The 12,626-nt window shown below is 40.0% G+C and overlaps 1 protein-coding gene across 1 annotated transcript in view; it reads left to right on the top strand.

Annotated features, from left to right (window-relative positions):
• Reps1 (RALBP1 associated Eps domain containing 1) overlaps positions 1-12,626 on the top strand; it is a 91,572-nt gene that overhangs the window by 71,346 nt on the left and 7,600 nt on the right. Inside the window, exons 12-19 of the mRNA XM_004628583.2 lie at positions 586-687; positions 2,798-2,867; positions 4,501-4,619; positions 5,429-5,493; positions 7,069-7,254; positions 8,202-8,297; positions 10,178-10,326; positions 11,292-11,397. Coding sequence (XP_004628640.1) covers positions 586-687; positions 2,798-2,867; positions 4,501-4,619; positions 5,429-5,493; positions 7,069-7,254; positions 8,202-8,297; positions 10,178-10,326; positions 11,292-11,397 — 893 coding nt within the window. The remainder of the gene's footprint in view (positions 1-585; positions 688-2,797; positions 2,868-4,500; positions 4,620-5,428; positions 5,494-7,068; positions 7,255-8,201; positions 8,298-10,177; positions 10,327-11,291; positions 11,398-12,626) is intronic.

Genomic DNA, 12,626 nt, shown 5'->3' with positions numbered 1-12,626 from the left:
AGGTGGGTGTTGTTTGGATCTGGTTGCCGTGCTCCACTTCTTTCTGCTGCAGCCGTTAGAGTTGCACCCTTTGTGTCTCTCTGGCAAGATGTTCTGCTCCTGAATCAGCTGGGTGGGTCTTGCCTCTAGTCTCTTTGCAAGAAGTTCTGCCGAAGGGTTCCTTGGGTCTAATGAAGATCCACAGGCCCTGAGTGGTCTCACTCACATGCCGGGCCTGGGCTCTGGGTCTATTCAGGGTCCGAGGGCCCTCGGTCTTCTCATTCACTCACCGGGCCTGTGCTCTGGGTCTATTCAGGATCTGGTGGGCCCCAGGTCATCTCACTCACTGGACCTGCGTTCTGGGTCTATCTGCCAAGCAGGTTTGCTATATAAATTAACGAAGTAAATATGCATGCTGACTTTTTCATTATGAAGTATCTTTTTTACAGCAGATAATAAAATCCTATATAAACAGATTCACATTTTTTATTAAAACTATTATATTTCACTGACTTATTACTTGCTATTTAGCTGGAATATGTAAATGAACTCTTATGAATTTACCAATTCAAATACCTGTCTTGTATTTTTGTTATTCTCTGCTAGATCATACTAACCCCACTAGCCCATTACTTGTGAAACCATCTGACCTTTCAGAAGAAAATAAGATAAATTCAGCAGTGAAATTTGCTTCTGGAAATACTGTAGGTAAGTGAAAGATACCATCACATTTTCCAGTTGAAGTCTCTCAAGTCAGGAGTTAGAGTCTGAGTAACTCAAGTGTATAGCTGATGGTCTATTTTCATAGACTAAGTAGAAGATAATTGATTCTTTCCAACACCGCATTCCATATGTCGCCACTGCCACTGGCTTAAGGTGTTCTCCCCTTTGCCTTCCCTCTCAGTTTGGTCCCCGATATCTTCCGCATAAACCTTTTTCTTTCATTCATTCTTTCTCACAAAATACTGTAGATATATTCATTTATCCGGCCAGTATTAATTAGACGCTGTATGCCAGTTTCTTTTCTAAGCACTGATGATTTAGCAGTAAACAAAACAGAAAAACATCTTTACTAAGTAGAGTTTATATTTCGTAAAGGAAACAAAAAGAGAAACAACTGGTTTTAGAAAGTAATTAGATACTTAAAACCATAGGTGAGGGCCAGCAAGATAGCCCAGCAGACTAAGTGCCTGCTTAGGTGAGCCCATGGACCAGGGTTTGATCCCCACCTGGCACCACATTCTATACCCACGCCAGCCCAGCCCCAAGCATCCTGAGCTGGCCACAGAGACCGGGCATGGTGGTGCCCGTTGGTAATCCCAGTGCTAGGGAGGCTGAAAACAGGAGGATCACAACGAGTTCAAGCTGCATAGTGAGACCCTGTACCAAATACATTATTAAAAAGAAAAAGGAAAAACCCACAGGTGAACAAAGTCATTCTGGCAGTTCTGCTGATAACACTCAAAAAATCAGCAAGAGTGGGAAGAGGAAAAAACAGTTTAGGTGATGGTCACAATAATCCAGGCAAGGAAAGATGATGGTATGGTCTAGAGTGTGGTGTGCTGAGAAGTGGTCAGATTTGGGGCTCTGTCTTACATATTTTATAGGAAAAGACCACAAGGTTTGCTTTATCTGTGTGACATAAGAGAGGAGTTGGGGCCCCAGGGGTTTTGCCTCTGGCTGAGAAGTGAAGAAGGCTGTGATAATAAATACTGTACCCGGTAAATAGAGAAAGAACACAGCTTCAGTCTTGGACATGGGAAATTTGAGGTGCCTATTAGAACATCCAAGTGGAAATATGTTCAGCTTAGCATCATTCTCCTACCAGCTAACTAATTTTGCAATTTGACAAGAAAAAGTAAAAATACATTTTGAAATGAAATTTTAAAAACTCAGTCCCTTCAGTTTATAATTCTTCAGAGTGCATGTAAGTATTTCTTCAGATTGTCTCTGAATATTCTATTTTAAAAATCTTTTTAGTCTGTCAGAACTGTTAGCCGACTTCTAGGATTTCCTGTTGCTTCCTGAGACTTTGAGGAACTTAAAAGTGATATTTCCTCTGGAGGAAAATCAGGGATCTGTAGCCAATTTCATACATTTTATTACTATATATGCATATTTTATTCCATGTCAGATTTTATTTTTTACATTAACAATTGTATGAGTTTTCTTAAAATTATTTCCCATTTATTTTTCAAAGTGACCTTTTTGTAGAAAAACAAGAAAATAATCATACTCCATATTCCACAACTAATTGTGTATAATATAATACAACTGGATAATACACAAATGAATAAGTGTGTATATGTAATATAAGTTGACCCTCCTCTGAAAATCCAAAATCTGAAGTGCTTCAAGAAGCCCAAATGTTTGCCAAGGCTTCATGGTAAAAAATTCTATACTTGACTAAATGTGATGGATCACAGTCCGAGCACAGACGCAGTACAAATACTGTATAAAGTTACCTTCAGACTTATGTGTATAAGGTGCATGTGAAATAGATGGTTTCTGTGTTGAGATGTGGGTCACATTCGCGGGGTATTCCATTCTGAATGTAAACACATTTCAAAATCTGAGGAAATTTGAAACCTATCATTAGATACGAATATTTTTACACAACTTATTCTGTCTGCCGTAGAAATATGCATGATTTATTTGATTGATACTTAATATTTTACAGGTAGTAAGACTGATGAAAACTGTTAGTGTATTAACAGTTGACAGGTAGCTCTGATTTGAAACAGTATGTTTGTTTGTTATACAGCAAAAAGTAAAGAAATGATTATTATTAAATAGGACATATCCCCTTTGTCAGCAGATGGTTACAGTAGTTCAGACTCTTTTACTTCTGACCCAGAGCAGATCGGAAGCAATGTAACTCGCCAAAGGTCAGTATATCTGTCAATAAAAAGTGTGTTATATTATTTTAATGCATTTTAATAATTAAAATTATTTGGAACCAAGCACAAATTATTTTACTCTCTGAAGGGCTGTTAGGTTATCTGTTGATTTATTTAAAAGACAAGTGTTTTTGGTGCTTTCCAACACAAAAAAGAAAAGGAGCCCAGATTTTTTTCATGTATTTTATCAAAGGTCTGAAAAAAGCTGTTACGGTCTTGGCAATAGAAGTTTGAAATAGTTCTTTTTGTAACTAAACATGGAGAACACTATAAATCTGTTTAAATAGAAATGTGTAGGTATATTATGAGTACCAGAACAACTCTGTACATTAAACCACCATCCAGAGGACAGCTCAGCAGTGAACTCCTGTCCCCTGAAGTTTCACATTTCAGGCACAGACAATGTGTGGGATAGGGTGGAGGGTGGGAGAGATTGTCTGTGAGATCTTTATCATCCCCTAAAAGCTGTATGTAGGACAGAAGCATCTTGCTCTTGTCACTCTTTTCATATGGTAAGTATCCTTTTGCCACATGCCTGGAAGACACAGAGACTAGTGATACAGATTGCTTGTGGAGTCAGAAGATTGATGTTCCCCTTCTGGTTCTGCGTGTATTTTCTAGAGATCTTAGTCATCATGGGTTTTGTGTTTTTTATCCCTGTGTGTGAAAAGCACATTGTCAGAGTCCACAGAAAACCAGTTCAGAATGGAGAAGACTTTGTTAGCAAAGAAATCAATCTCTAGGCCAAGCTGAGCTTGAATGTAGTCACCTCTCTGATTAGGGTGTCTTTTGGTGACAGTCAGTGGGCTTCTCGTAGTTAGCCAGATTCTACCTTGGCTTACCAACTTGCACACGTTCAGAAATTGAAAAGTAACCCATATTTGAAAGTATAGTTTCTCTTTTTTGGACAGAATTTTTCAAATTAATGTTACCTTTAGCTAAATGGAAAAGTATTATTAAGTTGTATGTAGTCTTAAAATCATGTGAACAAAAAACTTCAAATTTTGAAGTTTTGTTTAAGATACAATTTTATAAAATAATTATTTGCCACATGAAATAACCACTTGTGCCAGCGTTGTGTGCACCTAGCTACTCAGGAGAGTAAGCCCAGAGGCGTATAAGGTCAGTGCCAACCTGGGCAGCTTACCAAGACCCTGTGTCAAAAAACAAAAGAACCAGGAGCCAGTGTGGTGACACTGTACTCCCAGCATTCTGAGGGTCTGAGGTGGGGAAGTTGAGAGTTTGAGCCCAGCCTGGGCAACTTAGCCAGATCCTATCTCATAAAAAATAAAGGGCTGGTGATCTAGCTTAGTGCAACTCTAGCTGAGTTAGTCCTGTGCCACCGAAGGGGTACGGAGGGAAGAGCGGCAGGGGTGTAGTTCCTTAGTAGATTGCATCCCTGGGTTTAATCCCCAGTACCAAGAAAATGCACACAACACATTTAGAAAATAGCACAAATTATTATTTACTTACAATTTATTATTTGTTGTGATACTTGTATAGGTACTACTTCTGAAAACATCGTGGTAGTATGGCCCTTTGCTGCTTAGCCATGTTTGAATGCTTAAAAGGGAAGCCCAGTGTCAGTAGCATAACCAGCTGTGATGGTTGAATTTTGCAGGTCTCATTCTGGAGCATCACCCGATAACACTGCACCACCGCCTCCCCCTCCAAGGCCGCAGCCCTCTCATTCTAGGTCTTCTTCCTTAGACATGAATCGGACCTTTACAGTCACCCCAGGTAAGGCAGAAAAACCATAATATGCATTATCGTTTAGTCTTAAAGGTAATCCATGACACAGCATTTTATTCCATTTGTCTTAATAGATCTTGTTATATTTATCAGAAGAAAAATGTGAATTAAAAATGCCAAATAAGTGGAGGGTTTTTTTGTGGCAGATAATGTGAGGGACAAGGCTAGGGGTAGTGCAAGTACAAGTAATAAAGATGGGAATCCGAGGAATGCCACAAGAAGTTTAAAAGTATGTGGTTCATCTGATGAAACAAGTCATAACTCCAGAACTTCAAGATTTACACAAGTAGCAGTGTTGTTATTACACTGATTAAAATAGAAAAGTTAGGGCAGAGGATGATGATACTTTAAGTCACTGTAAGTTTGGAATGGTGAAGAAAAAGTATAATCAATAGGCTATGGGATAGCTGGGCCTAGAAAGATTTATGTAGTATTTGAGAATCATTTACATAGAAATAGCAGAATAAAGGCTTAAATACAAGAAGTTTGGAAGTCCTCATATCTGATAATGAAGGAGCAAAGAGAAGTATGGGGTGGGATGGGGAACCAAGAATGTACCCTGTCAGAATTAGGCAGGACTGTCAGGAGTCTCTTGTGTGACAGGCAGTAGGAGGAATGAAGCCTGGAAAGAGGCCATGAAATTTGGACATGGTGACACATATAAACCATTTTCTGAGTAACTAGCCACCTTCAGACATATATCAAGCATTCTTAAAAATTTTTATCATTCAGCCTATTTCTTCTGTTAGTAGAGTGATTATGTATTTACTAAACAGTTGACTTGTGTATTCACACAGGACAGCAACAGGCTGGAGTTGTTGCCCATCCTCCTGCAGTGCCTCCAAGACCGCAGCCCTCGCAGGTAATCCTTGTGCATGGCCTACCACAGGTCAGCCTGCGGTCGGTTCAGCTCTTAAGCCTGTCTGCTGCTAGTTCGCAGTGATTTGGAAGACCAGGAGTTACCTAATAATTATCCTCAGTCAACATTTAATTTAGTTAAGCTAAATATTATTGTAGAAAATAAGAATATTATAATCTGGGGTATCCTTTGAAAGAATGTTAAAGATAAAGCAGAGGATAGTATCCTAACAATGGAGAGCTTAGTGAAAAGAAGATAGGAGATATGAGAGATTAGGGGTCTAGTAGTGACTCACAGAGTGACCCAGTGTCCTCTCCGGATGTGTTACCACACCAGTGAGGAATGGAGGATGACTTCTATTTTCTGCATCCCTCCCAGGTTAGAATTGGAGAGCTGCACTAGATGTATTGCTAAATGCTTTGGGACCACTTTAGTGACTGGTAAAGTCAAGGGCCACATTGCAGTGGTGTAAGTAAGATGAAATAAGACTTGAGCAGGGACTTGAAGGTAAAAATGTTGATTCCTGTGGAGAGAGCATTCCACACAGAAGAGACGGTATCTGCACAGGTTCAGAGGTGGGCAGGAGCTTAGCAGATTCTTCAGGGAAAGACAGGTTGATTCAGTACACCTGGAGTAGACATGTGGGATGACGGGAGACGAAACTAGAGATCAGGAGGAAGCAGAGCATCTTACACATGGAAGATTAGGATTTTTCTTTTGGGAACTAGAGAATTTTAAAGAATGAAGGACGACAAGGTTCCTACAGCATTCTTTACTTCCTTTGTCATGAAACTTCTCATCACTGTATTAGCTCCTTCTTTACTTACCTCTTAATCCTGCACTGGACTGTCAGTTTTATGAGAAGTGGGCCTTTGGTATGTTTTCCACTGTTGACTTTGTAGTGCCTGGCACGAAGTAGACTCTTAAGACTGTAGCCACATTGGTGCACCAGAGAAGGGCGTCTGAATGGAAGACCAGTGCGCCTGACATGTAGAGAGAGGAGTGAAACAGTGGTTTTTATGCTTTAAAAATAACTACCTTTTTAACAAACATTTTTAAAAGTAACTTTTTAAGAGAACAAATTATTATGCAGCTGCCCAGTTTAGAAAAATGTAGATCCAAGTGGAGAACTGGGACAGGACCAGACCCTCCCCTCTCTTCCATTGTACTTTGCAATAAAATTTTTGAAAAGCTGTCTTTTTATTGAGGCTTTAGCATCTTCATTTTTTTAGTATCTTAGCTTTTTACTTACTGTTCAAGCATTATAGCTACATGTTAACTGTAGTGTACTTTCTTAAATTTACAGATAATAAAATTCATCTGTAATAGATTTTTTTGCGGGGGGCGGGGGGGCTGGCTCTGAATGCCGTCAGGGCAGGTTTGGCTGGCTTGAGTTGTAGGGATCGAACCACAGCAACCTGAGCCTGACTGCTTTGTTGAAGCAGCCACTTAAAGAACTGAGCTAAGGGGCAGGCCCCCATAATAGATTTTATTGTATTTTTAAAGGAGAAATAAGAAGGTTGTTCTGCCATTGATGCTCCAGTAAGTGTGTGTCCTCTGTTCTAAACCACTGCCCAGGCTCCTGGTCCTGTTGTTCATCGCCCAGTGGATGCCGATGGCCTAATAACTCACACTAGTACCTCACCTCAGCAGATACCAGAGCAACCAAATTTTGCGGATTTCAGCCAATTTGAAGTATTTGCTGCATCAAATGTAAATGAAGAACAAGATGATGAAGCTGAGAAACATGCAGAGGTTTTGCCGGTCAGTTTGTCAAGGGCTTATAGCTGATCTGTGGCAGTCTCTTCCCACTGCTCTAAGTCTTATCCATAAACAGGAGCTCCAGTAGCCTGGTGGGCAGGGGGAGGGGGTAATCAGTGGGAAGGTCAGAGAGTGAAATATCATCATCTGCTTCTTTTGAAAGACTTGTATTCCCTGGATCAACACGTTATTCAGCCTTATTGGCCACCAATCCCTGTTTGCTAAAAATTAGAATCTAGGTCAGGCACTATTATGTGAAGACAAGAATACTTGGTCCTGGCTGAAACATTGATCTGAGAGTTTAATGCTGAGGGTGATCGTGTGATTAGATGAGGATTTTCATGGAATAAGAAGCTGTGACTTCACTCAGTTCATACAAGTTGCCTTAGTTGGACATACTATGCAGTGCCGACTAGCGTCCTTGCAGGAAGTGTCAACAGATGTCTCTAGAAATAGCTGACCTAAATCATTGTGTATAAATGTGTAGTTGGAGGGAACAGAGGAATTCTAAAATCTGTTCTGTTTCAAGCCATGTTCTGGGAATTCATATTTAATTGACTGGCATAATTTAAATTTTTGTATATATTTGATCTATAGAAGATTTCTATTACTTCTTCAAACCTATAACTTTCTGTACTCAGTCCATAGGGGAAAGGGCTGCCCTGAGGAAAATGGGTTGGCCTGAGGGCAGGCACAGATGCACACAGATGCTGGAGAGTGGGCCCCACCCGGGTGGGCGGTACCACCCACAGCTGCAGTGTGCAGTGCTGCTTCGTCACTCGCCCTCCCTGCTGCATAGACCTTTCAGGCTTTTGCTTGACCTCATTTCAGAGTTCTTGTCAGAATAAACATTTTCTTCATGTTTTGCTCTGATTTGCTGTATATGCCTCATTTATTCATAGCTATGTATTACTTATGCATAGTTAACCGTAATAATATATTCATCCCAGGTTGAGAAAGCATCTGATCCTGCGAGTTCTCTCCGAGTTGCCAAAACAGATAGTAAAACTGAAGAAAAGACAGCTGCTAGTGCTCCTGCCAATGTGGTATGCAAAAAGTCTTTTATATGGATAGCTCTGTACATGGGAGATAATTTTTAAAAATAAAGTGAACTAGAAATTTTCAAAGCCATCCTATCAGATTTAAATGCAGTGGATTTAGTCTGTCTCAGAACAAGGTCTGTCTGTTGAATCGAGCTAGTGTGTGCCACCTGTTCTTAATATGGGTGAGGTTATTACATTTTTCAGAAAGCACTTAAACTCTATTTTCTTGACACTTAAATTTTACTATGCTAGTAATTTTGAGGTTTTGAGAGCTTGTTTGGAAGTTCTAGCAGGGGAGTGCAGCTGCTCATATGCCAGTGACAGGGAAGTGATCCTCCTGTCGGGTGGGACGCACGTGGAGCGGTGAGGAAGGATGGGGACACCCACCTCACCAGCCACGTCAGCCCTGGCAGTCAGTGGGGTGGCAGATGTTGTAGCCAGCGTGTCTTCACATCGTTTGGGGATGTGAGGAATTTTTGTTTTCACTTTTTTTGTTTTGATGATATTGGAGATTGAACCCAGAATCTTTTCGGTCTTTTTTTCTTTTTTTAAGACAGGGCCTGAGTTGCCAAGTTACCTGGGCTAAGCTTGGATTTGTGTCTGTTCTGCCTTATCCTCAGAGTGTTGGCATGCCAGACATGCGCCAACACATCCAGCTGTGATTTTTTTTTTTTTAATAGTGAATTTTATTTTTTTCAGCTCAGGGCAATAGATTTTGGATAGTAGTTAACTAAAGAGGTAACAGTTGGTTCTATTTTTAATTTACAGTTACATTGAGGTTATGATAAATACTGAAATACCCTATTTAATCATATTGGAAGCAGGTTCATAATCTCCAACAAAATGTTAGCTCAATGTCAAGAAGCTTAGTTACTTTGCATTTTAGTGGCATTTAAGAATTGCCAGCCTTCCTCTATCTTTATGATAATTTATTTTATGCTGAACATGGTGCTGCATGCCTGAAATCCCAGCACTCTGGGAGGCTGAGGCAGGAGAAGTTCTGTGAGGATGAGGCAACCCTGGGCTCAGCCTGAACTGCATAGCGAGACCCTGTCTGAAAAATCAAAAACATGATGCCGTTATTTCATTTAGATGAAATAGCCTCTTTTAAGTGGGAATTCTCTTACCCAAGTATTAGCCAGCCCCAACCCTACTTAGCTTCTAAGATCAGACAAGATCAGGTGGTTCTTTCAGGATGGTATGGCATTGAGTAGGTAGGGATCCTTGCAATGATAATGGGTGCTTCTTTCTGGAGGCTTCCATTATTTATCGAGTAGGTATTTTGAGCATATATTTATGTTAAAACTTGACTACTGCACTTGAGTCAGATTCACTCCCCAAGGAGCTTATGTTACTTTGTAAAGTATTTGTTTTGTAGGTATGTTTGATTGTGACTTCAACTAGAACCATCTTTTCCTTTTGTACTTTTAAGTTAGCTGCTGCAGCAAGTTGTTTTAGAGTAGGACATGTAGCTTTGATGTTTTTGAGAGCAAGTGGCTTAAAGAAAGCAGTGATGGGAGCTGGGAAGATAGCTCAGTGGTCTAAGCACCTGCCTGGCAAGTGCAAAGATGTGAGTTCAATCCCCAGTACCGCATGTCTTGCCAGCCCCAGAACCCTGACCCCTGGCAAGCCATACCAGCAATGAAACTAGGCGTGGTGGTTCAAACCTGTAATCCCAGTGCTGGGAAGCCAAGTCAGGAGGATCACTATCAGTCTGAACTGTGTAGTGAGACCCTGTATCCAATAAAAGGAAGGAAAATTGATTGATTGATTGATTGATTGATTGATTGATTGATTGATTTTTAAAAAAAGCAGTGATGGCAAAGTGTTAATCATAATATCTGGAAGAAATGTTCATGATTAATGTAATTCTTGTCTTGCAGAGCAAAGGCACAACACCTCTTGCTCCTCCACCTAAACCTGTTAGAAGAAGACTAAAATCAGAAGATGAGTTAAGGCCAGACGTTGATGAACACACGCAGAAGACAGGTGTCCTAGCCGCTGTTCTTGCATCACAGCCTTCTATTCCCAGGTAATCAAAGCTATTCCTAAACACACTTAGTTACTAGGCACAAAAAGCATGATGAGAAGCTCTACTCTGAAAGAAACTCGTGTCATACTAGTTCTTTGGTTGAGCACGGTTTCTTAAAGAGCTTTCTTGTGTCTTAGGATGTGGAATATTCCTTTTTTTTCTCCTTTCAACTCCAATACCATTTTAATACTCTATCATAAGAAAAAGCAGGAGTTTTTTAAAGTTGATATTGTGAATTATATTTTAATTATGGCTGTCTTAGACTAGGCTTTGGCAAACTAAGGCGCCTGAGCAGCATTTGGTCTGTGTCTTTATTATGTATAGTCCATATTATACATTTTTGTGAAATAGAAGGAGAAAAATGGAATATGCAACTGAAAACTGTGGTGTGCAACAAGCCTAAAATATTTATCTGGCTACTTATAGAAAAAGTTTGCCAGTGCATGCTCTACATTATTTAACTTATAACTCAGATACAGTCTGGGGAGATAGTTCAGTGGTCTCAGTTCCTGCCTGACAAGGGCAAGAACCCGGGTTCAGTCCCCAGTACCACATGCCGTGCCAGTTCTAGAACCCCCGGCGTGCTGTGCCAGCCCCAAAACCAGGTGTGGTGACACACACCTGTAATCTCAGTGCTGGGGAGGGGAGGCTGAGACAGGAGGATGACTACGAGTTTGAGCTGCATAGTGAGACTCTGTATCCAATAATTAAATAGAAAAAAATTTTTAAAAAACAAAACAAAACATTTCAGGTACATAATAGTAATTAGAACACTAACACGTTAGCCTGAAGTTTCAGAAGCTTAGATCGTTGGTTGCCATCCAAAGCAGGCAAGTGAGGTTGAGCTGTGCTAATTAATAGTAAGGGAAAGATACTTCTTTTATCTACGATTAGAATTAGGTCAGGGGAAAATGAAGAGAACTGAAAGAAATAAAGGTAGTTTTTTGCCCCTTTTATCTCCTCAGGTCTGTTGGGAAAGACAAAAAAGCTATTCAGGCATCAATTCGACGTAATAAGGAGACCAACACAGTTCTGGCCAGACTGAATAGTGAACTGCAGCAGCAACTAAAGGTAATGCTGTTGAGATCTGGAGAAAGGAGTTTGTGGGCAGAGAGAATCTGGGAGTTGTAGGCACAGTTGAAGGCGGTCTAGCAGTTCTTATACTTACGTAAACACCTTCCTCATAGCAAGAGAAATGTGTGTCTAGAATGACTGGATGAGCCACTGGTGTTTTGGGGGTTTTTTAGTTCTAAAAGGAATTTTTTATATTTGGTTCTGATGCACTTCCTTATCTTATGTATATAAAAAGGCATTACAATTCCTGAGATCTTTCTTAACTTTCATAAAGAAATTTAAATGTGACCTTGGGTGGCTCAAGGTTACATACATGATTCTTTTTATACTCTGTGTAATTTGTAGATGATTTAACTACTGTCAGTTTATCCTTTTATCAAAGATAATTGACAGCTATTAAAGGAACTTAAACAGGTCTAAAGAAGACAAGAGCTAGTGCTGGGGAGATAGCTCAGGGGCATAAGCGCCTGCCTGGCAGGCTTACAGTCCTGAGTTCTATCCCCATTAGGAAAAGAAAAGGGAGAGAAGAAGAAGGAGGGGAAGGGGAGGAGGAGGAGGAAGAGGGGGAGGGGGAGAAGAAAGAGGAAGAGGGGGGAGAGGGAGAGGAGGAGGGGGGGAGGAAGAAGAAGAAGAAGAAAAGAGATGTGGATAATTTAGATCATCTTACATGAAAAAGAAAAAATAAGCCTCATATAGCAGTATTTCCATGCAATATAATCCATCATCTGATAATTGAATGAGTTTGTTCTCCCACTGTTAACCATGATTTACTTAAGTCATTATGAATAGAAATTATACCCAGAATCACTTTTATTATTTTAATCATGTTATTTCCATCTATATCTTAGGAAACGTTGGTTCTCAGACTTTACATATAGGTGATCTGGGGCCATATTAAAATGTAGATTCTGCTTTAGTAGGTCTGGGGTGGGACCTGACATTTCTGCATTTCTAATAAGCTTTGAAATGGTATAGATGCTGCTACCTCACTGTGCATAGCAAGGTTGTAGACCACAAAGATGAGAAAAGAGTCCATAAAAATATGTAAAATGAGTGCATTCATTCCCATAAAGTCATACTCATATCCCTCATCTATGATTTATCACAGTATTATTATCTATTATACATTCCTCTGTGTCTCACGAAACTTAATTATTTGAGGGTAAATTGTAATAATTTTTTTTTTTTTTTATTTGAGAGAGAGAGAGAGAGAGAGAGAGAGTGTG

This window comes from Octodon degus, unplaced genomic scaffold, assembly GCF_000260255.1.
Source record: "Octodon degus isolate 3935 unplaced genomic scaffold, OctDeg1.0 scaffold00024, whole genome shotgun sequence".
In the NCBI taxonomy this organism is placed as follows: Eukaryota; Metazoa; Chordata; class Mammalia; order Rodentia; family Octodontidae; genus Octodon; species Octodon degus.
The sequence above is the reverse complement of the archived record's forward strand: the minus strand, read 5'-3'. Positions and strand labels throughout refer to the sequence as shown.